The 26,683-nt window shown below is 51.0% G+C and overlaps 2 protein-coding genes across 2 annotated transcripts in view; one reads left to right on the top strand and one right to left on the bottom strand.

Moving 5' to 3' along the window:
* Positions 1-8,881, bottom strand: part of DARS2 (aspartyl-tRNA synthetase 2, mitochondrial) — a 99,542-nt gene extending 90,661 nt beyond the window's left edge. The window contains exons 1-4 of the mRNA XM_075320135.1: positions 8,812-8,881; positions 6,267-6,425; positions 5,857-5,956; positions 4,135-4,201 (exon numbers count right to left, since the gene is read on the bottom strand). Of these exons, the coding sequence (XP_075176250.1) occupies positions 4,135-4,201; positions 5,857-5,956; positions 6,267-6,405 (306 nt within the window). The 5' untranslated portion in view covers positions 6,406-6,425; positions 8,812-8,881. The remainder of the gene's footprint in view (positions 1-4,134; positions 4,202-5,856; positions 5,957-6,266; positions 6,426-8,811) is intronic.
* Positions 8,882-9,049: 168 nt separating this feature from the next.
* The window catches only part of CENPL (centromere protein L), a 47,639-nt gene continuing 30,005 nt past the window's right edge, over positions 9,050-26,683 (top strand). Inside the window, exons 1-3 of the mRNA XM_075320134.1 lie at positions 9,050-9,222; positions 10,235-10,408; positions 10,736-10,987. Of these exons, the coding sequence (XP_075176249.1) occupies positions 10,238-10,408; positions 10,736-10,987 (423 nt within the window). The 5' untranslated portion in view covers positions 9,050-9,222; positions 10,235-10,237. The remainder of the gene's footprint in view (positions 9,223-10,234; positions 10,409-10,735; positions 10,988-26,683) is intronic.

The following is a 26,683-nucleotide window of genomic DNA, read 5'->3' as shown; positions in this document are numbered from 1 at the left end:
CATCTCTGATGTCTATTGATGCTAGAAAATCTCCCTGAGACATTGAGGCTATGACGGAGCGTAGGGATTCCATCCGGAACCTCCTGACTTTTACGTGTCTGTTGAGCAACTTCAGATCCAGGACGGGACGATACGATCCGTCCTTTTTTGGGACCACAAACAGATTGGAGTAAAAACCGTGACCCTGTTCCTGAAGAGGGACGGAGGTCACCACTCCTTCCGCCTTTAGAGCGGCCACCGCCTGCAACAGAGCATCGGCTCGGTCTGGTGGTGGAGAAGTTCTGAAGAAACGAGTTGGCGGACGAGAACCGAACTCTATCCTGTACCCGTGAGATAGAATATCTCTCACCCAACGGTCTTTGACATTTGCTAGCCAAATGTCGCCAAAGTGGGACAGCCTCCCACCGACCGCGGGTGTGGGCATCGGAGACCGCAAGTCAGGAGGACGTCGTTTTGGCAACGGTTCCTCCGGCTGGTCTTTTTGGGCGTGACTGAGACCTCCAAGAATTTGAACGTCTCTGGTCCTTTTGAGTCTTTTTTGACGAGGCGAATTGGGACCTGCCCTGTCCTCGAAAGGACCGATAACCAGACTGACCCCTCCTCTGTTGGGGCTTGTTTTGTCTGTGTTGCGGTAAGGAAGAGTCCTTACCCTTAGAGTGTTTGATGATTTCATCCAAACGCTCTCCAAACAATCGGTCACGAGAAAAAGGCAAATTGGTTAAGCACTTCTTGGAATGAGAATCTGCTTTCCAATGTCTCAACCACAGAGCCCTACGCAAAACAACTGAGTTGGCTGACGCCACTGCTGTGCGGCTTGTAGCGTCAAGAACAGCATTAATCGCGTACGACGCGAATGCCGCCATTTGCGAGGTCAATGGTGCTACCTGCGGGGCAAATGCACGTGTGACTGAGTCGACTCGCGCAAGCCCGGCCGTGATAGCTTGGAGTGCCCATACGGCTGCAAAAGAAGGCGCTAATGACGCTCCAATCGCTTCATAGATGGATTTCAGCCAGAGCTCCATCTGCCTGTCAGTGGCATCTTTAAGTGCCGCTCCATCTTCAACAGCAACCAAGGATCTGGCTGCAAGCCTGGAAATTGGAGGATCCACTTTTGGACACTGGGTCCAACCCTTGACCACTTCAGAGGGAAAAGGGTAGCGTGTATCTTTAAGTCGTTTAGGAAAACGCCTTTCAGGATAAGCGTGGGGTTTCTGGATTGCGTCTCTGAAGTCAGCGTGGTCCAGAAAAGTGCTTAATGTACGCTTAGGGTATCTGAAATGGATTCTCTCGTGCTGCGAAGCTGACTCCTCTACAGGAGGAGCTGGTGGGGAAATATTCAACATCTTATTGATGTTAAATATAAGATCATTAACTATGGCGTCACCATCTGGTGTATCTAGATTGAGAGCGGTCCCAGGATCAGAATCCTGATCAGTTAAGTCCGCCTCATCACCCATAGATTCATCCCGCTGGGATCCAGACCATTGAGATGAATGTGAAGGCCCGTCATAACGAGCCCGCTTAGGCTGCCCGGGGCCATCGTCCGAGTCAGAGTCTTCACCCTGAGGTGTAGATGCCCGTCCCGGAGCTAGGAGCTGAGGGGGACCAGGGGGCAATACATGCACAGTGTCCGTGGTCTGAAGTACAGGCCTAGCTCGCAATGTGTCAAGAATTTGTGACATAGTGAGAGACATTCTGTCAGCAAAAGCTGCAAACTCAGTCCCTGTCACCTGGACAGCATTCACAGGTGGTACACCCTGGGACACGTCCAGCAGAGGTCCCGACTGTGCAAGCGCCGCAGGGGCCGAGCACTGCACACAATGGGGGTCCGTGGAGCCTGCCGGTAGAAAAGTCCCACATGCGGTGCAGGAAGCATACAATGTCTGTGCCTTGGCACCCTTGCGTTTTACGGGCGACATGCTGCTGGCTCTCTGCATGTGAGAGAGTCTATAGCCAAAGGGCGACCAGCGCTATGCAATACCAAGTATTTGTAGCCACAAAATACTAAGGATACTACGAGCACAAGAGGGGGTGAGCCCACTGGGCTGCTTACCGCCCGCTGAACAGCGGGTAAGAGGCTGCAGAATGCCTTGTCTGGGTCTCCCCGGCTCCCCTCTGCAGCGCAGCGTGTCTGGCAAGAATGGCTGCAGGCTTCTGTGGAGAGGGGCGGTCCGTGGGAGTTCCCCAACAAAAGTGCGGGAACAGTGTCCCCTCTGTGCTGACTGTGAGGGCTGGAGTATGTAAAAACGACTCCAGCCCTCAGCGCTGATGCACTGGCCAGCGTCCCGCCCCTCTCCTGACTGGCAGGTCTGTGGGCGGGAACGAACGAACGCAGGCCGCAAAAGCCGGGGACTCGAGTTATCAGCGCGGCCGCCGTAAAAGCGCGGGCCGCGCTGAAGTCCCCGGCGCACCGCAAGTGCCAGCCGCGCCGCTGTTCAAGCGGCCGGCGCGACCGAGTTCTAGCGTGGGCAGCGTCCCGCCCCTCTCCTGACTGGCAGGTCTGGGGGCGGGAACGAAAGGAAGCAGGCCGCAAAAGCCGGGGACTGTAGTTATCAGCGCGGCCGCCGTAAAAGCGCAGGCCGCGCTGAAGTCCCCGGCGCACTACAAGTGCCAGCCGCGCCGCAGTCCCAGCGGCCGGCGCGGACTATTTCCATAAATGTGCCTGCTTCAGCAAAGCTGAATGAGGCCATGGCACAGGCGCCGCAGCGCTGATGTCCCCCGGCGCACTACAACACCCAGCATGCTGCGGTGTGAGCGCCAGATACACGGGGACACAGAGTACCTTGAGGAAGCAGGGCCATGTCCCTGATGTACTCCGCTCCATCCAGCATCTTCTCCAGGGGCTGTAGATGGAGCACGGTCTCTGTGCCTGGAGACCGGTAAATCCCACTTCACCCAGAGCCCTGTAAAAAGGGATGGGGAAGGAATCAGCATGTGGGCTCCTGCCGCCGTACCCGCAATGGGTACCTCAACCTTACAAACACCTCCGACATAAGTGGGGTGAGAAGGGAGCATGCTGGGAGTCTGTATAGACCCTCTTTTCTTCCATCCGACATAGTCAGCAGCTGCTGCTGACTAAGAACAATGGAGCTATGCGTGCGTGTCTGACCTCCTTGCGCACAAAGCTAAAACTGAGGAATCTGTACTCCTACGGGAGGGTGTATAGCCAGAAGGGGAGGGGCCTTACACTTTTAAGTGTAGTTCTTTGTGCGGCCTCCAGAGGCAGTAGCTATACACCCACTGTCTGGGTCTCCCAATTAGGAGCGAAAAAGAAATTGCATTTATGATGCCAGGTTCGCCCACATATCACTGCAGGAGGAACGCTGCTTTTATCATCGGCTGGCTGCAACAGATCAGGAATCTGAGCAATGGCACTGAGCATGTGTGACCAACAGACAGGTCACATTGGGTGGACATTCCAAGATAAAACCAAAAGAACACTAGAGGGCGCTATAACAAGTATTCAACTACTAGACCGAATTTTTTTTTAATGATTCCGAATGAAAATGAATCAAACACATAAATATGACATGTAAACATAATCACTGGAAAATCCCATTAAAGGGGTTGTCCACTACTTGGACAACCCCTTCTCATTCCCCTTGTTCTCCCCCATAAAAATAAATAAGCCACTATTTACCTCCAGTGCAGCCGTGGTTCCAGTGATGTCTGAAACCACTTTCCCGGGGCTCAGGTGACATTGTTATGACATGCGAGCCCCGCCACCAATCAGCGCTGGCGTCCTTCATCCCACATTTGGACATTTGAGCAGTAAGTCAGCGCAGCGCTCACATCCTGGTCAAATATAGAATGGCAGGGAGACAGATGCCGGGCACTGATTGGTTTCGGGGCCACGTGTCATAATGTCACATGGACGCCAGGAACGTGACTTCAGATATCGCTGAAACCGCCGCTGCACCGGAGGTTAGTACAGGCTTATTTTTACGGGGGTGACCAAGGAGAATTAGTATAAATTGTCTAAATAGTGGACATCTCCTTTAAATGGTGGTCCAGTACTCAGACATTGACTCCGATCCTATAGTTTTGTTCTTGTATCAGTTTCTACGTACTAGACCGCCCCTTTAAGGATAATAATCTTTAGTTTTCCAGAGCTCTGACCAATAGATCACTTACCTCATCTAAAGGAAGAACAACCTGGATCAGTCCCTGAAAATCTCTCAGCACCAGAAACAGATCATGCCTGTAAAAGAAATACATGACAGGCAATCAATAATGGGACAGAGCGGTCACTAAGCATTATTAGTGAATGAGGCGGATGGATAAGACATGAAATACCAATTTTTAGGTAGTTTACATAAAAAAGGCACTATAGGGCAACGACGATTAAAATAATGTTTATGACTTGCTACCAATTGCACTATTTTCCATTTAAAGGGAACCGGTCACAAAATTTGGTGACTATAAGCTGCGGCCACCACCAGTGGGCTCTTCTATACATAATTCTAACATGTTGCATATAAGAGCCCAGGCCGCTGTGTAGAACATAAAAATCACTTTAGAATACTCACCTAAACGGTTAGTTCGGTGCAGATGGGTCATATGGGTGTCTCCGTTCTCTGGGTGTGGCACCTCCTCTTTCGGCCGAGCTGCATCCTACGTCATCCACACGCGCTGGCATTGAGGTCCTGCGCAGGCGCACTTTAATCGCCCTAAGCAGGGCAGATCAAAGTATTAAGGGTGCTTTACACGCTGCGATATCGGTAACGATATATCGTCGGGGTCACATCGGTAGTGACGCACATCCGGCGCCGTTACCGACATCGCAGCGTGTAACACAAATGAGCGACGATCAATGAGCACAAAAACGTGAAAAATCGTTGCTCGTTGACACGTTGCTCATTTTCTTAATATCGTTGCTGCTGCAGGTACGATGTTGTTCGTCGTTCCTGCGGCAGCACACATCGCTATGTGTGACACCGCAGGAACGACGAACATCTCCTTACCTCCGTCCACCGGCAAAGCGGAAGGAAGGAGGTGGGTGGGATGTTACGTCCCGCTCATCTCCGCCCCTCCGCTTCTATTGGACGGCTGCCGTGTGACGTCGCTGTGACGCCGCACGAACCGCAACCTTAGAAAGGAGACGGTTCGCCGGCCAGAGCGACGTCGCAGGGCAGGTAAGTCCGTGTGACGGGGACTAACGAGGTTGTGTGCCACGGGCAGCGATTTGCCCGTGTCGCACAACCGACGGGGGCGGGTACGCTCGCTTGCAATCTCGCTAGCGAGATCGCAGCGTGTAAAGTACCCTTTATAGTGTACCTGCACAGGACCTCAATGCCAGCGCGTGTGGATGACATAGGACATGTCATGCACCCAGGGTTCAGATGAAGATGGCCGAAAGAAGAGGCGCCGCACCCAGACAATGGAGCCAGCCACCTGACCCATCTGCACCGTACTGACCATTTAGGTAAGTATAATAAAGTGATTTTTACATTCTACACAGCGGCCTGGGCTCTTATATACAGCATGTTAGAATACTGTATATAATAGCCCACTGGTAGTGGACGCAGCTTATAGGCCCCAAATCTGGTGACAGGTTCCCTTTAATATGTGCACTGACAATTCACCGTGTTTGGGGCTATGGTGACAGTTGTGCTTCGCTCATTTTATGTCGGGTGCCATTCAATAGATATGAGGTCACAGTGCAGTATTGTGCTCAGTGTAGACAATGCCAAATAAATGTCCAATATCATGTGACCTACGATATCAGAATCTCGGTATTTAATTAATTATAGGTCTTCAATGGCATTCAGCATAACCAAAACTCTGAAAAAGCAAAAACTATAACCAAAAAAATAAATAAAAAAATAAAACACGTTAAATACTCTGCTACATTACCTCTGATATTGGAGCCATCCGCACAGTGTCACCTCCTGACCCACGTGAGCCGGGCGCAACTCACCGCACGTATGAGATCGGAAGGAAAAGCTGCTCAAATCTGAAAAGAGTAACAGGCATATAATATCCAGATTAACATTGCAGAAGGTAAATAATATATATACACAGATACATGGTCAGTGCTCGCTCCGGGGGCTGTAGATCAGCAGCTATTCCCTGCAATAGGAGTGGAGCTGCAGTACCCATCAGTGGCCACTATTCAGTGTGTGGTGATGTTCTCTGTACCGCAGACGAACGTCATAAATGCTGATCGGTGGAGATGCCGGGTATCCAATCACCACTGGTCTTACATGGGTGATTTAAGGATAGGTCATCAAGGTAATAGAGGAAGACCCCTCGGCATCCATTACCTGAAGTACTGACAGTCTGACGACTTGTGGTGACATTCGCAGCGTTGCTCCTGTGCGTTACACACAATGTCCGGATCACCGGTCGTCTGTGTAAGAATCCACGGCTCAAAAGCAGCTTCACACCAGAACGGAGAGCCATTATCTGTTTACCCTGGAGTCCTGCAATATGAAAATATTATAATATGTCCTCAAAAAGACAAAAGGAGGATCGCCAGGGCGTAATTACCATCCCATAGGTCCTGATGTAAAGTTTGGACCTGGGCCCCACCACCATGTTGGTCAGATGGACAATTAAAATTTAATGTCCTCCATCCTGGTCCCTATACTATAATAATGTCTCCCATTCAGGCCCCTTTCTTTTATAACATCCTCTGTCCTGGCCCCTATTCAGTAATAATGCCTTCCATCCAATGGCTCCCATCCTGGTAGGTCCTCCATCCTGGTACCATCCTTTAATAATGTCCTCCAACCTGGAACAATGTCCCCAGCCTGGTTTAATATGTCCTACCATGGAATAATGTCCTCCATCACGGTCCCATTCTGGTACAATGTCCCCCTCCTGGTATAACGCCCTCCATCCTAATTCCTTCGTGGTATAATGTTCCCCATCCTAATATAATGTCTTTCATCCAGGAATAATGTATCCTGGTCCCATCTTGGTATAATGTCCCCCATTCTGGTATAATGTCCCCCCATCCTCGTGTAACGTTCCCCATTCTGGTATAACATCTTATCCTGGAATAATGTATCCTGGTCCCATCCTGGTATAATGTCCCCCATCCTGGTATAACCTCACCTATCCTGGTATAATGTTCTCCATCCTGGTCCCTTCCTGGTATAATGTCCCCCATCCTGGTATAATATCCCCCCATACTGGAATAATGTCCTCCATCCTGGTCCCTTCCTGGTATAATGTCCCCCATCCTGGTATAATATCCCCCCATACTGGAATAATGTCCTCCATCCTGGTCCCTTCCTGATATAATGTCCCCCATCCTGGTATTATATCCCCCCATTCTGGTTCCATCCTGGAATAATTGTCCTCCATCCTGGTCCCTTCCTGGTATAAGGTACCCCATCTTGGTATAATATCCCCCCATTCTGGCTCCATCCTAGAATAATGTCCTCCATCCTAGTCCCTTCTTGGTATAACATTCTCCAACCTGGAATAATGTCCTCCATCCTGGTCCCATGCTGGTATTATGTCCCCCAATCTGGTATAATGTCCTCTATCCTGGTACAACGTCCTCCATCCTGGCCCTATCCTGGAATAATGTCCTCCATCCTGGTCCCATGCTGGTATTATGTCCTCTATCCTGGTACAACGTCCTCCATCCTGGCCCTATCCTGGTATAAGGTCCCCCATCCTGGTCCCCCTTCTGTTCTTTCCAGTACATTTTAAAAAGAAACAATTATTCTTACTTTACCCTGCTAAAACAACATGTGGCATCCTCCTCTATAGCCTGACTTCTGTGACCCAGCACAGGCAGCATGGCGTCATTGTCATGTGCCACCCGTCACTGGCACACCGACATCTTCTGCCGGCCTCTGATTGGCAGGTAGTATGTATAGCAGTGCAGAGAGCTCGCGGGTCAATATTTTTTAGCGGACTCATCCAGGTGATATTGGTGTCGGTGGCCCCCCTGCCACACAGGCACAGTTGCAGTCATTACATCCTTGGTGATTGCCCTTTGCCTTCATCAATTCTTTTAGGAACACTCAAACCTGCACAGGTTTTGAAGGAACCCAACAAGGAGATTGTTCCAAACATCTTGGAGAACTGACCCCAGATCTTCCAGAGACCCAAATATTGATGTGATTTCTCTTTTACTCATTCACTTTCCATTTTGTTCATTGATAAAACTAAACTCTCAACACTTCCATATTTGAAAATATTCTCACTTTGCAGCATATTACTTCAAACACCCCTTTTGCTACAATGTACCTAAAATCTTAAATAAATAAAAAAAGAAAATAAGAAAGAAAAAAATGTACCATATATTTGTTAACGCCTCGTGCACAGCTGTCTGAACTAATAAAATATTATAATATATCCGGACTTTAAAATTATAAAAAAGGGTTCTTGGCATTTGAGAAGGAAAAAATCGAAAGCGGGATTGTGACCAGAGAGCGACCAACATAGACCTGGAGCCAAACCTGATGGGATTATCATGGATGAGGAGACAGCGGTGCTTTCCTACTGTAGTAACAGCGCCCCCCTCTGTGAAGAGGCCGCATCTGGTAATGCAGCTGAGCGCTCAGAACGGAGCTGCAATGCTGCACACAACCTGTAGTCAGGGGGGCGCTGTTACTAGAGGAGAGCAGCCACATTTTCCCCACCCTGGACAATCCCTTTAAATAAACTATTGCATTCAAATACTTACAATATACTGCATTTAGTGAGAACAAGAATATACATGGACAATAAGTAAAAGATTATAAGGGAAAGGAAATCACTGCTCTTATTTTTTATGTAAAAAAAATCTTAAAAAATTGCAAATAAAAGAAAACATCAACCGAACAAGCAGCGACTTCCCGCACTGACCTGTCACATGTCCTTGTGAAACCGAACGCGTCGCGAGTGAGATCCAGGCGCAGTTTAACCTGATAGTAGAAAGTGACTAATCACGTGTCACGTTAGAACCAATCACATTCCAATCCGCCATGGAGATAGCGGCGGCCATGTTTACTGAGGGCGCACAAGGCAATGTTCGCTCATGACGTCATTTAAATCTTTTATGCGTTCCACGCCTCGTTTTTTTTTTACTTCGGGATGCGGTAATTTCCGGGAGAATTTTTAAAAAGTGTAACCGCCAAAATGGAGGCGGAGGCCGGTTCTGTGCCTGGTGTATAGGGAGCGGCGGCGACGGGGAGAGCAGAGCGCTGTGAGCGGGAGGCGGGAGCCTCCTCCTGTGCCGCTGTGGGGGCCTGACTGACATTTCTTACACATAGCTAGGTATGTGCTCTGTGAGGAAAGCCGGAGGAATGACGGGGGCTGAATATGAGACATAGAGCGGGCGCTGCAAATGCTAAAGATACAAATGTGCAATAAATTACTAATATAACTTTTTTATGAGGTGTTTTTTTGTGGGTTTTTTTTTTTTTACAAATGTATAGCTTTTGCAATTTAGTCCTGCAGAGCTGTACACTACGTTATATTGTATCAGGATGAAAAGTAATGTGTTGCCCATAGCAACTGATGATCTTTATTTGTCTTCAGCCCCTTTATCTTCTGTACTTAGGATTGGTGGGGGACCGGCCACCCCTTTTATCTCCTGTACATATAATTGGTGGGGGTCTGGCCACCCCTTTATCTCCTGTACATTGGATTCGTGGGGGTCCAGCCGCCCCTTTATTTCCTGTACATAGTATTGATGGGGGACTGACCGCCCCTTTATCTCCTGTACATTGGATTGATGGGGGTCCGGCCGCCTCTTTATCTCCTGTACATATAATTGGTGGGGGTCTTGCTGCCCCATTATCTCCTGTCCATAGGATCGGTGGGGGTCTTGCTGCCCCATTATCTCCTGTCCATAGGATCGGTGGGGGTCTTGCTGCCCCATTATCTCCTGTCCATAGGATCGGTGGGGGTCTTGTTGCCCCGTTATCTCCTGTCCATAGGATTGGTGGGGGTCTTGTTGCCCGTTATCTCCTGTCCATAGGATTGGTGGGGGTCTTGTTGCCCCATTTTCTCCTGTCCATAGGATTGGTGGGGGTCTTGCTGCCCCATTATCTCCTGTCCATAGCATTGGTGGGGGTCTTGCTGCCCCATTATCTCCTGTCCATAGCATTGGTGGGAGTCTTGCTGCCCCATTATCTCCTGTCCATAGCATTGGTGGGAGTCTTGCTGCAAACAACTCTGCCATTATGAGTGTTGCATGTTTTGATATTTGTAATCTGATGCACTCGCTTCAGTCTGTTATATAATATATAGCGTGTTATTTATTTGTTGGGGGTTTTTTTTGCAGGATATGCAAACGCCTACAGCCGGGGTGTCTACCCCTGGGAGTAGGTCATCAACACGGAGGAGCAGTCGTTTTCACAGCTCCAGGTACCCCCCTGGAAGTTTAACCTCTACACGTCGACGTTCTGGATTTCGAAGTGTGTCAAAAAGGAAAATCCCACAAAGCACCCCCTTAGAGGTAATTTTTTTTCATACTCCTTATACACTAGTCGCGGGGGACATGCTCCAATAGCAGCATATGGAGTCCATCATTGAGCTGTACACAGTGCGATCTCTCCTGGAAGGATGTGCATTAAACCATAATCCACAGGGCTATAAATGTTGGAACGATGCGGGTCCCACGTCTCAGAAGAGAACCATCTTGAGTATGGTGCCATATGTTGCTTCACTCTATGATATCAATTCTATGGGAGTTCTGATAAAGGCCAAGCAAACGGACTTGGCAAGTTTCAGATCTGCCATTGAAATGCAATGGAGCTGATGTGAAAATTCTTTGCAATTTCAGGAGACACTCGATCCGGCGAAGGCTGCTTTACTCACCCAAAAACAATGGACTGTGTATAGCGTGACCCCAATGTATAAGTTTTCATACACCCGACTGAGGGAGTATTCCAGGCATCTGTCTGCCCACATAGCCGCTGAGAAACAGAAGGGTCTCGCCATTGAAGTAGGCTCAGAGGTGAACCTAAAGGCCAAGGTTTCCTGTTTACCTGGACTCAAGGGGAAGGACAGCGATCCACTTGCTTTGCTTGTACAGGTGAGATTATAATTTACTGGCTTAAAAGTGCTGACCAGCACAGATCACTCTGGCGCCAGGAGATGAGCGGGGGTCACTGACGTCACATCTGCCGAGACGCATCAAATGACTTTGCAATATCACATGTAGATGAAAAATTGCAAAACGGGGGAAAAAACAGGGTCATTACTACATACATTCACACACGTGTGTCGCTGTCCATGGTGCATGAACCGGCTGCGGGTCTACTGACCTCGACTCTGCAGCCTCAACACTCTGACCGCATCACACAGATGTGGTGGCCAGCATAAGCCTCTGTGCGCACTAGAAAATGAAATTTTCTTAAGAAAATTCCGCAGGCTCTGAAAGATTACCGCACCCGCGGTAAAAAAAAAACACGGAAAACCGCATGCGGTTTTGCTGCAAATTTTCTGCAGGTTGTCCACTGCGGGTTTTGACCATTATCTATGGCAAAAACCGCAGGTACCTGCGGAAAAGAAGGGACATGCAATTCTTTTTGCTGCAGAAAACATGCAGCAAAACCTGTTGGTGAGAAAAAACGCAGTGTGCGCACAGCATTTTTTTTTTTTTAGCATAGGTTTTGCTGGGGAAGTACTGCAGCAAGGTTATAAACATTTTCTGCAGCAAAACCGCAGCGTGCGCACAGAGCCTAAATTGTTTATTTTGAGTAACCGCAAGCAGAGGTTTTGAAGATTGTATTAAAAAAACCTGATACATAAAGCATAGTAGAAATGTTAATTCATTTTTTTCCTATCTTTTTTTGATTCAGGTTGATCTGAGCTCTTGAAGGCCCATCAATCTGTAGAATCATGTGGCCTCAGTTTAGATTAGTGCCCCTTTACTGGTTTACCCTGCACAGTGACTCCTTGATCGCCCCCTGCATCACAGCTCCAGTGGGCCACGGTTGAAGTGAAAGCAGCTGATGTTGTGCTTGCACATATCTGCTGGGACATGTGCACGATACCTGCATGTATCCCAGCAGGTATGTGCAGACACCATATCGCCAAAATAAGGGGTGTCAAACACCATCACAGTCTGAATAGTGTCATAAAAAAACCCTGAGATCCACAGGTTTGTATAAGGCTGTGTGCGCACGTTGCGTGCTGCCGTGACAAATATTCTGCAGCGATTTGGCAGTGCATGTTCGCTTCAAATCGCTGCAAAAACACTGCATAATGGATGCAGTGTGTCTGCAGAATAGAAGCCGATTTCATGCGCTCTGGATGCTGCCTCTCCCATAGACAGAGTGGGAGCAGCATCCAAAGCACTCGAAATAAGTGACATGTTGCTTTTTTCAGCGCAGCGATTTGGATCAAAATTTTCAGCATGCAAGTCGCTGCTCTCTCAAACACAACGTACGGATGGATTATGCACAATCTTCATAGGTTGTGCTGGGGATGCAGGACGCATGCGTTTAGGCTGCAGTGCAATACGCAGAGTAACGCATGAAATTAAGCAACGTGCGCACACAGCCTTAATGTTTTGCCCACCCAGTTCTTAAGTTTGTTTTAAAATTTCTTTGTCGCTCCATTGGGAGACCCAGACAATTGGGTGTATAGCTACTGCCTCCGGAGGCCACACAAAGTATTACACTTAAAAGTGTAAACCCCTCCCCTCTGCTATACACCCTCCCGTGCATCACGGGCTCCTCAGTTTTTATGCTTTGTGCGAAGGAGGCACACATGCACGCATAGCTCCACATCTTAGTCAGCAGCAGCTGCTGACTATGTCGGATGGAAGAAAAGAGGGCCCATATAGGGCCCCCAGCATGCTCCCTTCTCACCCCACTCTGGTCGGCGGTGTTGTTATGGTTGAGGTACCCATTGCGGGTACAGAGGCTGGAGCCCACATGCTGTTTTCCTTCCCCATCCCTTAATGGGCTCTGGGTGAAGTGGGATCCTAATCGGTCTCCAGGCACAGGGGACCGTGCTCCCTCCGCAGCCCCTGGGGAATCTGCTGGACAGGAGCCGGGTATCGTCAGGGACAAGGCCCTGCTACTGTGAGGTACTCTGTGTCCCCGTGGGGACCGCGCATGGAGCGCTGGTGCCATATACACTGCAGCACTGCTGGGTGTGTTAGTGCGCCGGGGGACCACCGCGCCGGCCGCGCTGTGAGGTACTCTGTGTCCCCGTGGGGACCGCGCATGGAGCGCTTGTGCCATACACACTGCAGCACTGCTGGGTGTGTTAGTGCGCCGGGGACTACCGCGCCGGCCACGCTTATTTGCGGGCCGCGCTTATAAATTTAGTCCCCGGCTTTTGCGACCTAGTATCGCATATTCCCGCCCACAGGCCTGCCAGTCAGGGGAAGGGCGGGACGCTGCACAGGACGTCAGCGCTGAGGGCCGGAGCATACTCTGTATCCTCCTCCCCCCTCACTCAGCACAGTGGGGCACTAGATTCCCGCACTTTCTAGGGCACGCCCACGGCCCCCTCCTTCCCACAGAGCGCCGGCAGCCATTACTGTCAGCACTTCTGACGCTGGAGAGGAGAGACACCAGGGAGGCCCAGGCAGGGATTCTGGTGATCACACATATCTATATATATATGCTTCTATGCTATACATGTATGGTCGCACTGTTGAATTTTGGCTACTCCAGGAGAAGCCTTACAGTCCTCCCGGGCACTGTTCAATCATTACCGCCCCCGGACCTGCCAGTCAGGGGGAAGGGTGGGACAGTCGGGCTGACGCCGACAGTGAGGGCCGGAGCACACTTCGCTGTCCTCCGCCCCCCTCACTATTCACGCTACGGCACTGATCCCCGCAAGGTACTCAGTGTCCCCTTAGGGACAGTGCAGAGAGCACCTTCGCCTCAGACTTGGCGACTACCGCGCCGACCGCGCCTGCTGGCCGGCTGCGGTCTGTAACTTTAGCTCCCGGCTTTTGCGGCCTAGCGCCTTAAACTCCCGCCCCTGGCCCTGCCAGTCAGGGGGAAGGGCGGGACAGTCAGTCGGAGGCTAGCAGTGACGGCTGGAGCACACTTGGCTGTTCTCCGCCCCCCTCACGTTTCACTCAGGGCACCAGATTCCCACACTTTTGGGGTTACGCCCACGGCTCCCCCATCCACTGTACGCCGACAGCCATGTTTTCAGCAGCACATACTGCTTCAGGGTCGGTACACCAGGGGGATTCTTCTCGATGCTGTGCCCCCTAGAGTGATGAACTGTATATGTGATGCACTGTATATATGGATATATAATGTTTGTATGCAGTTTCACAGTTCGGCGGTACATATGTATCCTCAGTGATTACTGTGAACATTGCTCGGGCCATGTGGCTCTCGCTCAGCCGGTGTCGGGGGCACTGTTGAGCTTCGCCGGCGTTCCCTGTCCAGGCGGCAGGGACAGAGTTACAGCTTGCTGAGAAACTCTCTGGGTCATTTTCACTATCCATGTCTCAGGCTATGGACAAATGGTCGGCTAAGAGACTAGGAGTTGCAGTCCAGCCCGGCCCCTTACACAGGCCCCGGGCACTGCGGGATCGCCCCAGGCCTCTATCGGTCTGCGACGAAGCGTGTTCCTGGGGTGGCCTCTTGTTGTTATTACGTGGACTCCAGCACGAACCGCAGTCCCAGTCCGGCTAAGCAGCCTTGCTTGGAATCTTCCCCGACTTCTTCAAGGGTCTCAGCTTGAGGACCCTCTAGAGGATGGGGCGGAGGTCGCAACCCAGGACTCTGTCCGGACGTGGCTCTCAAGGCTTCACAGATACTGTCCAGAAGCACAGAACGCCTTATAACACACGTTGTCCCTTCCCCTCTGACGTTGTTCAGGTTTGGGCTCAGTGTCATAAACGGCCCTCCAGTCTCTTGACTGGCGGCTAGATCTGTAGTAGCAATGGCTGGCGGGCCTACGCTCAAGAATGCCACGGACAGACAGATAGAACTCCTAATGAGATCCATCTATGAAGCCATAGGTGCGTCCGTTGCCCCAGCCTTTGCAGGGGTGGGCACTCCAGGCTATTTCAGCTGCTCTGCTCAGATCAATGCGGTCATCCTGTGCTTCGCAATTAGCGTCTTTGACGTCTCAGGCGGTGGTATTTTCATCTTCCGCCGTGCACAGAGAACCTTTTCTGCATGGCGGTCCAGGTCAGGGGAGTGGTCCCCACATGTCCAAGAACGATGTAGGAGACATTCTGTCTTACGGTCACAGGATAGAGCTCAGTTCTCGTCCTCCGACTCGTTGCTTCAGAGCATCTCCGTCCCCCGAACGAGCCGATGCACGTTTCCAGGCGGTGAACACTCCCAAGGCAGGAGGAGTTGCGATCCTCGTTCCCATTCAAGAACGTAGTCGCGGCTTTTTACTCCAGCTTGTTCGTGGTACCAGATAGGACGGATCACTCCGCCCTGTTCTGGACTTCACACTGCTCAACGGACAGAGAACCTGACGGTTCCGGATGGAATCTCTCCGCTTGCCATCGCCTTTGATGGCCCAAGGAGGCTTCCTAGCATCAATCGACATCAGGGATGTTTATCTCCACGTGCCGATTGTACCAGAATATCAGCGCTTCCTGCGCTTCGCCATAGGGAACGAACACTTTCTGTTCGTGGCACTAACTGCCGGCCTGGTGACAGCCCTACGGGCCTTCACCAAGATCATGACAACGGTGGTAGCGGTCCTACTCTCTAAGGCAATCTGCTGGTCAAGGCCCCCTCTCGGGTGGCATGCCAACACAGCTTCCGCTGGACAAACAGCGTTCACTACTGACAGGGGTGCAATCGTTCCTTCGAGCCCAGTCACACCCTTTGAGGCGCCTCATGCACTTCCTAGAGAAGTTGGTGGCAGCAATGGAGGCAGCTCCGTTTGCGCAGATTCATCTGCGCACACTTTATTGGGACTTCTCCGCAAATGGGACAGCAAATCGACGTCCCTCGACAAGAACGTTGCTCCTTCTCGGGCAGCCATGGCCTCCCTTCAGTGGTGGCTTCTTCCCACTCTTGTCGAAGGAAAAATCCTTCCTGCCCACATCCTGGGCTGTGGTCACGGCGGACGCGAGTCTGTCAGGGAGTCTTCCTCCGCCACAGGGCTCAGGGTACATGGACTCAGCAGAGTCCTCCCTCCAGATCAATGTTCTGGAGGGAAGGGCAGTGTTCTAGCCCTAAAAGCGTTCCAGCCATGGCTGGAAGGCAGGCAGATCCGAATTCAGTCGGACAACGCCACGGCGGTGGCATACATCAACCACCAAGGCGGCACAAGCAGTCGGCAAGCCTTCCAGCAAGTCCGGCGGATTCTGCTGTGGGTGGAAGCCACAGCCTCCACCATCTCCACAGTTCACATCCCGGGCGTAGAAAACTGGGAAGCAGACTTTCTCAGTCGCCAGGACATGGACGCAGGGGAATGGTCTCTTCGACCGGACGTGTTTCAAGAGATTTGTTGCCGCTGGGGGAAGCCGGACGTTGTCCTATTGGCGTCCCGGCACAACAACAAGGTCCCGGCATTCATGGCACGTTCTCAAGATCACAGAGCTCTGGCGGCAGACGCATTAGTTCAGGATTGGTCGCAGTTTCCACTGCCTCACGTATTTCTCCTCTGGCACTGCTGCCCAGAGCGTTCCGCAGGATCAGATCCGACTGCCGCCGCGCCATCCTCGTCGCTCCAGACTGGCCGAGGAGGTCGTGGTACACGGATCTGTGGCATCTCACGGTAGGCCAACCGTGGACACTACCAGACCGGCCAGCCTTGCTGTCTCAAGGGCTGTTTTTTCCATCTGAATGCTGCGGCCCTCAAACTGACTGCGTAGCCATTGAGTCCTGGATCCTAGCGTCTTCAGGTTTATCTCAAGAGGTCATTGCCACTATGAGACAAACCAGGAACCAACGTCCGCCAAGATCTACCACAGGACGTGGAAGATCTTCTTATCCTGGTGCTCTGATCAGAGTTTTACTCTCTGGCCATTCGCCTTGCCCACTTTCTGTCCTTCCTTCAATCCGGAATGGAATAAGGGTTGTCTCTCGGTTCCCTCAAGGGACAAGTTTCGGCGCTTTCTGTGTTGTTTTCAAAAGCGTCTAGCCAAACTCCCTCAGGTACACACGTTCCTGCAGGGGGTTTGCCACATAGTCCCTCCTTACAAGCGTCGGCTAGAACCCTGGGATCGGAACAGGGTGATACCGGCTCTTCAGAAACCACCCTTCGAGCCAATGATTGATATTCTTTTCCACGACTTTCGCAGAAGGTGGTCTTCCTAGTGGCAGTCACGTCACTCCGCAGAGTGTCTGACATAGCAGCGCTGTCATGCAAAGCCCCCCTTCCTGGTGTTTCACCAGGACAAGGTGGTTCTGCGTCCGGTTCCGGAATTTCTCCCGAAGGTGGTATCCTCTGTTCATCTCAATCAGGATATCTTCTTACCTTCTTTTTGTTCTCATCCGGTTCACCAATGTGAAAAGGATTTGCACTTGTTAGGTCTGGTGAGAGCACTCAGACTCTACATTTCTCGTACGGCGCCCCTGCGCCGCTCGGATGCGCTCTTTGTCCTTGTCGCTGGCCAGCGTAAAGGGTCGCAAGCTCGCAAGTCAACTTGGCTCGGTGGATCAAGGAACCAATTCTTGAAGCCTACCGTTCTGCTGGGCTTCCGGTTCCTTCAAGGCTGAAGGCCCATTCTGCCAGAGCCGTGGGTGCATCCTGGGCGTTACTGCACCAGGCTACGGCTCAGCAGGTGTGTCAGGCGACTACCTGGTTGAGTCTGCACGCCTTCACGGAGCACTATCTAGTGCACACCTACGCTCGGCAGATGCCAGCTTAGGTAGGCGAGTCCTTCAGGCGGCGGTTGTCCACCTGTAGGAAGGAGCCGTTTTACGGCTCTTTTACCGAGGTATTCTTTTACCCACCCAGGGACTGCTTTTGGACGTCCCAATTGTCTGGGTCTCCCAATGGAGCGACAAAGAAGAAGGGAATTTTGTTTACTTACCGTAAATTCCTTTTCTTCTAGCTCCAATTGGGAGACCCAGCACCCGCCCCTGTGCCCTTCGGGCTATTATTTCTTGTGTACACATGTTGTGCAGATTGAATTGTTCTTGGTCATGGTTTCAGTTCTCCGAACATCCTTCGGATTGAATTTACCTTAGACCAATTTATAAGTTTCCTCCTTCCTGCTTTTGCACCAAAACTGAGGAGCCCGTGATGCACGGGAGGGTGTATAGCAGAGGGGAGGGGTTTACACTTTTAAGTGTAATACTTTGTGTGGCCTCCGGAGGCAGTAGCTATACACCCAATTGTCTGGGTCTCCCAATTGGAGCTAGAAGAAAAGGAATTTACGGTAAGTAAACAAAATTCCCTTCTTTCCCTTCTAAATAACATAATAAATCAGGGTAGCCAAATCATCGTTAAACAATTTTTAATCTAATGTGTACTTGGCATACTCATAATAAAGCATAGGATAGTCAAGACATCAAAATAATCCAATTTCAGAAAACAAAACCACACTATGTGACAAAGGTTTCACCATTACGGCTTCTTCAAGGAGCAACTGAATTGGTGCAAGGTTGTCTTCATTTCAGTCTCATTGGGGGTGGGGGTTCCAAAGGTGAGATTCTGTCATAAAGTGATGGCATTTACTGTATATAATACACAAATCCCAAAGGATAGGACTGGAGGGATAAAGATGATGCAACTCAGATCCACTGATTAAAAAAAAAAAAAGTAGTATTTATTAAATGTTATTTTAAAACATCAAGTAATTAAAAGACAAGGTACCACAGAGGGGCAACAACCAGGCTAGCTCTTGGGGCCACACCACCCTGGAAATCCACTTACAGGTCTATTACTATTATATTCACTTTGCCGATTATTTAATCAATCAAAAACTCTGGAATAAGTCGACGTAGTGAAATCAATAATCCCCAATCATGAGCCAGTATGAAACTCAAAATGGATAGTGACCATGACAAATACACGAGAATAAAATGGTAATTTTATTGATGAATATGTTAAAAGGTTCAATTTACATCATAAAAAATAATTACTGGACAAAAATATTCCCTTATTTTTAGCAGCAGCAAGACAGGAAAATAAAGTGCATAGTGCCAAGACCATTCATTATATATTGGCTAATAGATTATATTTTAACAAAAAAATATACCAGTGATAAGTTATAAAGTGCTAGATGGAATTAAAGTAGTTTCTAAATATAAGAACGATCCTATTATATATCTCTTGTGTGCATTAAGTTATGCAAAAGAGATTCTCTACCTTAATGAGTGGTCCGGTGGTCCTGTTTGCTGTATACCCCGACGCGCGTTTCGTGCCTTAGTGTTCCTTAGGGAGAAGCAAATTTCTTTTGCATAACTTAATACTGTATGTAAAAAGTAAATCGCTTAGCAAGAGAATGCAGCAGAACAGATAGAACCTCAAGAAAGGAAAGCAGAGATCCCCAAAAGAATAACACTCAAAAGACCCCAAGAGACTTAAAGCAATAAGGGTTGGCAAGTGTCGGGCTCTCACAGCACCAATATTATTTAGTGAGATTCTTTTGGGGGGTAACTGCTTTTCATGGTGAAGGGTCTGTAAACCATTATACTATGGTGCAGATGAGCAAGAGCTATACCGTACTAATACACGGACCAGACAACATGAGGGCAAAAATAAAGCTTTCTTCGGCGCTCCATTGGGAGACCCAGACGATTGGGTGTATAGCACTGCCTCCGGAGGCCACACAAAGCAATTACACTAAAAAGTGTAAGGCCCCTCCCCTTCTGGCTATACACCCCCAGTGGGATCACTGGCTCACCAGTTTTCTGCTTTGTGCGAAGGAGGTCAGACATCCATGCATAAGCTCCACTGTTCAGTCAGCAGTAGCTGCTGACTATATCGGATGGAAGAAAAGAGGGCCCATACTAGGGCCCCCAGCATGCTCCCTTCTCACCCCACTTGTGGTTTGTAAGGTTGAGGTACCTATTGCTGGTACGGAGGCTGGAGCCCACATGCTGTTTTCCTTCCCCATCCCCCTGAGGGGCTCTGAGGAAGTGGGATCTTTCCGGCCACCAAGCCCTGAGGCCGGGCTCCATCCACAGACCCATAGAACCTGCTGGATGTGGAGCGGGAGTGCCGTTCAGGGACAAGGCCCTGCAACTTTCAGGTACTCGGTGTCCCCGTATGGCAGGCCACGCACACTCCAGGCTTGCTGGGTGTGCTAGTGCGCCGGGGACTGTAGCGCTGTGCGCTGGGCTTATAGTCCCTGCAGATTACTGGGGGACTTTACGTGTGGGGACCGCCGCGCCGACCGCCCCTGGAGCGGCGGCGCAGCTGCGACTTGTAGTGCGCCGGGGACGCGCCGACCGCGCTTTTACGGCGGCGGCGCTTCTAACTTTAGTCCCCGGCTTTTGCGGCCTAGCGCCGCTTCGTTCCCGCCCCCACCCTGTCACTCAGGGACAGGGAGAGACGCTGCTCTATAGCACCGCCGAGGGCTGGAGCCTTGTTTGCATTCTCCAGCCCCCTTTACTAGACACAGTGGGCGCCGGGTTCCCGCTCTTGTCTCGGGCACGCCCTCGGCACGCCCCTCTCCTCTGGACGCCGGCAGCCATTCCGGCACGCAGAGCGGGAAAACGGAGACACTGAGCTACCAGCACAGGATTCCGGCGCCACACACCCGCTTTTGTGCGGGCGGTAAGCGGCAACTAAAGTGCTGACCCACTAATGCCGAAGTGTCCTGTTGTACTTTTGTACGGTCGCTATTCAGGATGCAGACCTAGAAACAGCAGCAAAAGATCAGGGGTGCTAAAGCACAGACTCTATATGCTGCTTGTCTTGCATGTGCTGCAGTGTCATGTGTCCTTTATGCTTGTATGCTTTACATTGCACTGTAAGGGCTATTCTTGGCTGTCTACCCGCCTAGATGGCTAGACAGCGGCAGCAAACAGCAATGGTGCTAAGGCACAAGCTTTCAATGCTGCTTGGATTGCATGTACTGCAGAGTTTATTTTCATGCTTGTACATTCACTGCATGTCGCTATTCTTGGCTAATGCTCCTTGATGACTAGACAACAGCAGCAGAAAAGCAAGGGTGCTAAGGCACAAGCTTTCAATGCTGCTTGGATTGCATGTGCTGCAGTGGTTATTTTCATGCTTGTATGCTATACATTCACTGTATGTCGCTTTTCCTGGCTAATGCTCCTGAATAACTAGACAACGGCAGCAGAAAAGCAAAGGTGCCAAGGCACAGGCTTTCTATGCTCCTTGTACTGCATGTGCTGAAGTGTTTATGGTACTTCATGCTTGTATGCTATACATTGCACTGTACGGTCGCTATTCTTGGCTAATGCTTCTAGATGGCTAGACAGCAACAGCAAAAAAAAAAAAAAAAAAAGCATGGGTGCCAAGGCACAGGCTTTCTATGCTGCTTGTACTGCATGCGACTGTTCCAGGACAACCAGTGTGTGCAATTACTCAACGGGGTCTCTGCTACAGGTGGCCAAAAGAACCACCTGTGATCCCTGTCCAGGGACAGGGACGGAGTTGCAGTTTCCGCTGATATATTGTCTGTGGCTATGACTAACATCTTACAGACTTTGCAGTCCAGACAGACCTTGGGCAATGTTGATTCAATGCCCCTGGCCACCCTGATTTCGAAACAAATCATGGCTCCAGGAGGGTCCCATGCATCCCAGGGTGCAGGCTCTGACACGGACGACAGTCCCAGACGGCCTAAGCGAGCTCCCTAAGAACGGCCCTCGACTTCATCACAGTACTCTCTGTATGATGAGGCAGACGTAGCTGTTCAGGACTCTGATCCTGAGACCGCTCTCAATCCGGATACACCGGATGGTGACGCTATAGTGAATAATCTTATAGCGTCCATCAATGGAAGGTTGGGTATTTCTCCCTCAACTCCTCCAGTGGAGGGGTCAGCTTCACAGCAGAAGAAATCCCTATTTCGGTATCTCAAGCGTATATTGAGTACTTTTCTGGTCACTCTGACTCCAGAGAAGCAGTCCAGGAACACCACGCTTATCCCGATAAGCGTTTCTCCAACCGTATTGAAGATACGCGTTGTCTCTTCCCCCCTGACGTGCTCAGGCGCTCCAAGGGTGGATCCCCCAATCTCCAGGCTTGCGGCTAGATCTATAGTTGCAGTGGAAGATGGGACTTCACTTAAAGATGCCATTGACAGACAGACAGCCCTATCGGCGGGTCGGTTGCCCCGGCATTCGCAGCCATAGAGGCACTCCAAGCTATTTCAGCTAGTATTGCGCAGAGGGACGCGGTCACATGTACATCTTGGCCGCAGTAGCGTCCTTCACCTCGCAATGTCGGCATTGCGACTCAAGCTGTTTATGCTGTCCTGGACTCTACGAGCCGTACGTCAGTGGCGTCCGCCAACTCCGTGTTGTTACGCTCCTAGTGTTAAGGGATTGGAGCAGATGCTGCTTCCACAAAAGTGCTTAACCAGATTGCCTTTATCTGGTGACAGACTGTTTCGTGAGCGGTTGGATTAAATCATTCAACTGTCCAAGGGTACGGATTCTTCCTTACCCCAGCTATCAAACAAGACCCATCAGGAGAAGGGACAGTCGAGGTTTCGGTTCTTCCCAGGCTCGGGCACGTCCCAATTGCCCTCGTCCAACAGGACTCAAAAGTCTCAGAGGGGCGCAGGTTCCTGGCGGGCTCAATCACGCCCGGAGAAGGCAGCCGGAGGAACCGCTACCAAGGCGGTTTCCTCATGACTTTCAGCCCTCTCTCTCCGCGTCCGCGGTCGGTGGCAGACTCCCCCGCTTTAGCGACATTTAACTGCCACAGGTCAATGGCCGGTGGGTGAGAGACAGTTTGTCGCAAAAACTTCCTCACCGGCCGAGCCGAGGCTCTTCTGCAGGCAGTAGGAGTCGTAATCCCGGTTCCTCCTCAGGAACAAGAGACACTTTTTACTCCGATCTGGTCGGGGTGACAAAATAGGACGACTCCTTCCGTTCCGTTCTGGACCTTAAACTGCTCAACAAGCACGTGAAAACCAGGCGGTTCCGGATGGAATCCCTCCGCTCCGTCATTGCCTCAATGTCTCAAGGAGATTTCCTAGCATCAATAGACATCAGGATGCTTATCTCCACGTGCCGATTGCTCCAGAGCACCGGCGTTTGCTACGATTCGTTATTGAAGACGAGCATCTTCGGTTCGTAGCCCTACCCTTCGGTCTGGCGACAGCCCCACGGGTTTTCACCAAGTTCATGGCAGCAGTGGGACCACTCCCGCACTCTCAGGGTCACCCTGTGATCCCTTACTTAGACCATCTACTTGTCAAGGCACTCTTTTAAGAGGCATGCCAACACAGCCTAAACATGGCACTGGAGACTTCCCAGAGTTTCGGGTGGGTCCTCAACTTTTCAAAGTTAAACCCAATCGCTGGCATATCTTAGCTTGGGGTTTCACACTCTCTCAGCGATGGTGAAGCTTCCACTGGACAAACAGCGGTCACTACAGACGGGGGTGCAGTCTCTCCTTCAAGGAGACACCTCATCCAGAGGCAGTCCCTTTCACGCAGTTTCATCTGCGTCCACTTCAATAGAACATTCTTCGCTAATGGGAGGGGAAGTCGATGTCCCTACACAGGAACGTCCCCCTTTCTCAGACGATCAAGGACTCTCTTCAGAGGAGTCCACTCTTCAGATCAATTGTCTGGAGCTCTGGGCAGTGCATATGGCCCTGCAAGACTTCCTGCAGTGGCTGGAAGGCAAACAGATCCGAATTCAGTCGGACAATCCACAGCGGTGGCATACATCAACCACCAAGGCGGACTACGCAGTCGGCGAGCCTCCCAGGAAGTCCGCCGGATTCTGCTAGGGGTGGAAGACAGAGCATACACCATATCCGCAGTTCACATCCCGGGCGTAGAAAACTGGGAAGCAGACTTCCTCAGTCACCAGGGCGTGGACGCAGGAGAATGGTCTCTGCACCCGGACGGGTTTCACGAATCGGCACAACAGCAAGGTCCCGGTTTTCATGACGATCAAAGAGCTCTGGCGACAGGCATCTCACGGTCGGTCAACCGTGGGCACTACCAGACCGGCCAGACTTACTGTCCCAAGGGCCGTTTTTCCATCTGAATTCTACGGCCCTGAACCTACTGTGTGGCCATTGCGTCCTAGATCCTAGTGTCCTCAGGATTATCCCACGGGGTCGTTGCCACCATGAGACAGGCTATGAAGCCCACGTCTGCTAAGATCTACCACGGAAGTGGAAGATTTTCTTTTACTGGTGCTCTGTACAAGGAGTGTCCCCCTGGCCATTGGCATTGCCTACTTTTCTTTCCTTCCTGCAATCTGGGTTGGAAAAGGGCTTGTCGCTCGGCTCCCTTAAAGGGCAAGTCTCGGCGCTATTGGTGTTTTTTTCAGAAGCGTCTAGCACGACGTCCGCAGGTACGCACGTTCCTGCAGGGGGTTTGGTCATATCGTCCCCCCGTACGAGCGGCCGTTAGATCCATGGGATCTGAACAGGGTACTAGTTGCTCTCCAGAAGCCGCCTTTCGAGTCTCTGACGGATGTTTCACTCTCTCGACTATCACGGAAAGTGGCCTTTCTGGTAGCGATCACGTCTCTTCGGAGAGTGTCTGAGCTAGTGGCGCTGTCATCCAAGGCTCCCTTCCTGGTGGTCCACCAGGACAAGGTAGTGCTGCGCCCCATTCAGGAGTTTCTCCCTAAGGTAGTATCCTCGTTTCATATTAATCAGGATATCTCCTTACCTTCTTTTTGTCCTCATCCGGTTCACCGGTATGAAAAGGATTTACATTTGTTAGATCTGGTGAGAGCACTCAGAATCTACATTTCCCGCACGGCGCCCCTGCGCCGCTCTGATGCACTCTTTGTCCTTGTCGCTGGCCAGCGCAAGGGGTCGCAGGCTTACAAAGCCACCCTGGCTCGATGGATCAAAGAACCAATTCTTGAAGCCTACCGTTCTGCTGGGCTTCCGGTTCCATCAGGGCTGAAGGCCCATTCTACCAGAGCCGTGGGTGCGTCCTGGGCATTACGACACCAGGCTACGGCTCAACAGGTGTGCCAGGCAGCTACCTGGTCGAGTCTGCACACTTTCACCAAACATTATCAGGTGCATACCTATGCTTCGGCGGACGCCAGCCTAGGTAGAAGAGTCCTGCAGGCGGCAGTTGCCTCCCCGTAGGGGAGGGCTGTCTTTGCAGCTCTAACATGAGGTATTTCTTTACCCACCCAGGGACAGCTTTTGGACGTCCCAATCGTCTGGGTCTCCCAATGGAGCGCCGAAGAAGAAGGGAATTTTGTTACTTACCGTAAATTCCTTTTCTTCTAGCTCCTATTGGGAGACCCAGCACCCGCCCTGTTGTCCTTCGGGATTTTTGGTGGTTTTTCGGGTACATATGTTGTTCATGTTGAATGGTTTTTCAGTTCTCCGACGTTACTTCGGAGTGAATTTGTTTAAACCAGTTATTGGCTTTCCTCCTTCTTGCTTTTGCACTAAAACTGGTGAGCCAGTGATCCCACTGGGGGTGTATAGCCAGAAGGGGAGGGGCCTTACACTTTTTAGTGTAATTGCTTTGTGTGGCCTCCGGAGGCAGTGCTATACACCCAATCGTCTGGGTCTCCCAATAGGAGCTAGAAGAAAAGGAATTTACGGTAAGTAACAAAATTCCCTTCATTCCGTTAAGTACAAGAAAGGAATCATAGAGGACTTTCGGGGCAAAAATCTTAATGCTTTCTGCAAAGAGATGATGTTGGATATCCGAATAGTCCTAAAATGACGAAGAGTGCGAAAACCTCAGTGAACAGGTTACAAGGGAAATGCTGAGAAGCGCAAGTGTGGATCAGGTCAGCAATACTTGTTTCCTGAGCTGGAAGGAATGATCTATGAATGGATTGCGGATAGGAGAGCAAAGGCTTTGGTCAAGATTATATTTTTCTTTTCTTTGTCGCTCCATTGGGAGACCCAGACAATTGGGTGTATAGCTTCTGCCTCCGGAGGCCACACAAAGTATTACACTCAAAAGTGTAACCCCTCCCCTCTGCCTATACACCCTCCCGTGCATCACGGGCTCCTCAGTTTTATGCTTTGTGTGGAAGGAGGCACACATCCACTCACACATCTCCATTTTAGTCAGCAGCAGCTGCTGATTGTATCGGTTGGAAGAAAAGAGGGCCCCCACGGGGCCCCCGGCATGCTCCCTTCTCACCCCACTAAGTCGGCGGTGCTGTTAAGGTTGAGGTACCCATTGCGGGTACGACGGCCGGAGCCTCATGCCGTGTTTCCTTCTCCATCCCTTAGGGCTCTGGTAGAAGTGGGATCCGAAGCGTTCATCCAGGTTCTGGGACCGTGCTCCCTCCGCAGCCCCTGAGGGAATCTGCTGGACAGGAGCTTATCTATCCTCAGGGACAGGGCCCTGCATCCACGAGGTACTCTGTGTCCCCATGGGGACTGTGTATGGAGCGCCTGGTTCCCGGACGCCGCAACTGGCTGCTGAATTGTGAAGACCGGGGACTACCGCGCCGACAGCGCCTGCTTGTTGGCCGCGGTATTAAATTTAGTCCCTGGCTTCATCGCGGCCTAGTGGCAAAACTCCCGCCCCCGGGCCTGTCTATCAGAGATAGGCGCGGGACAGCCGACCTGACGTCGGATGTGAGGGCCGGGGCATCCTGTATGCTCCCTCCCCCCTCACTGATCACTGTGGGGACCCCAGATTCCCGCACTTTTCCTAACGCCGCCCACGGCTTCACTCCTCCCCTGAGAGCTCCGGCAGCCATTTTTCGGACATTCT

Source organism: Anomaloglossus baeobatrachus, chromosome 8 (assembly GCF_048569485.1).
Source record: "Anomaloglossus baeobatrachus isolate aAnoBae1 chromosome 8, aAnoBae1.hap1, whole genome shotgun sequence".
Classification (NCBI taxonomy): domain Eukaryota; kingdom Metazoa; phylum Chordata; class Amphibia; order Anura; family Aromobatidae; genus Anomaloglossus; species Anomaloglossus baeobatrachus.
This window is presented reverse-complemented; position numbering and strand designations above follow the sequence as displayed.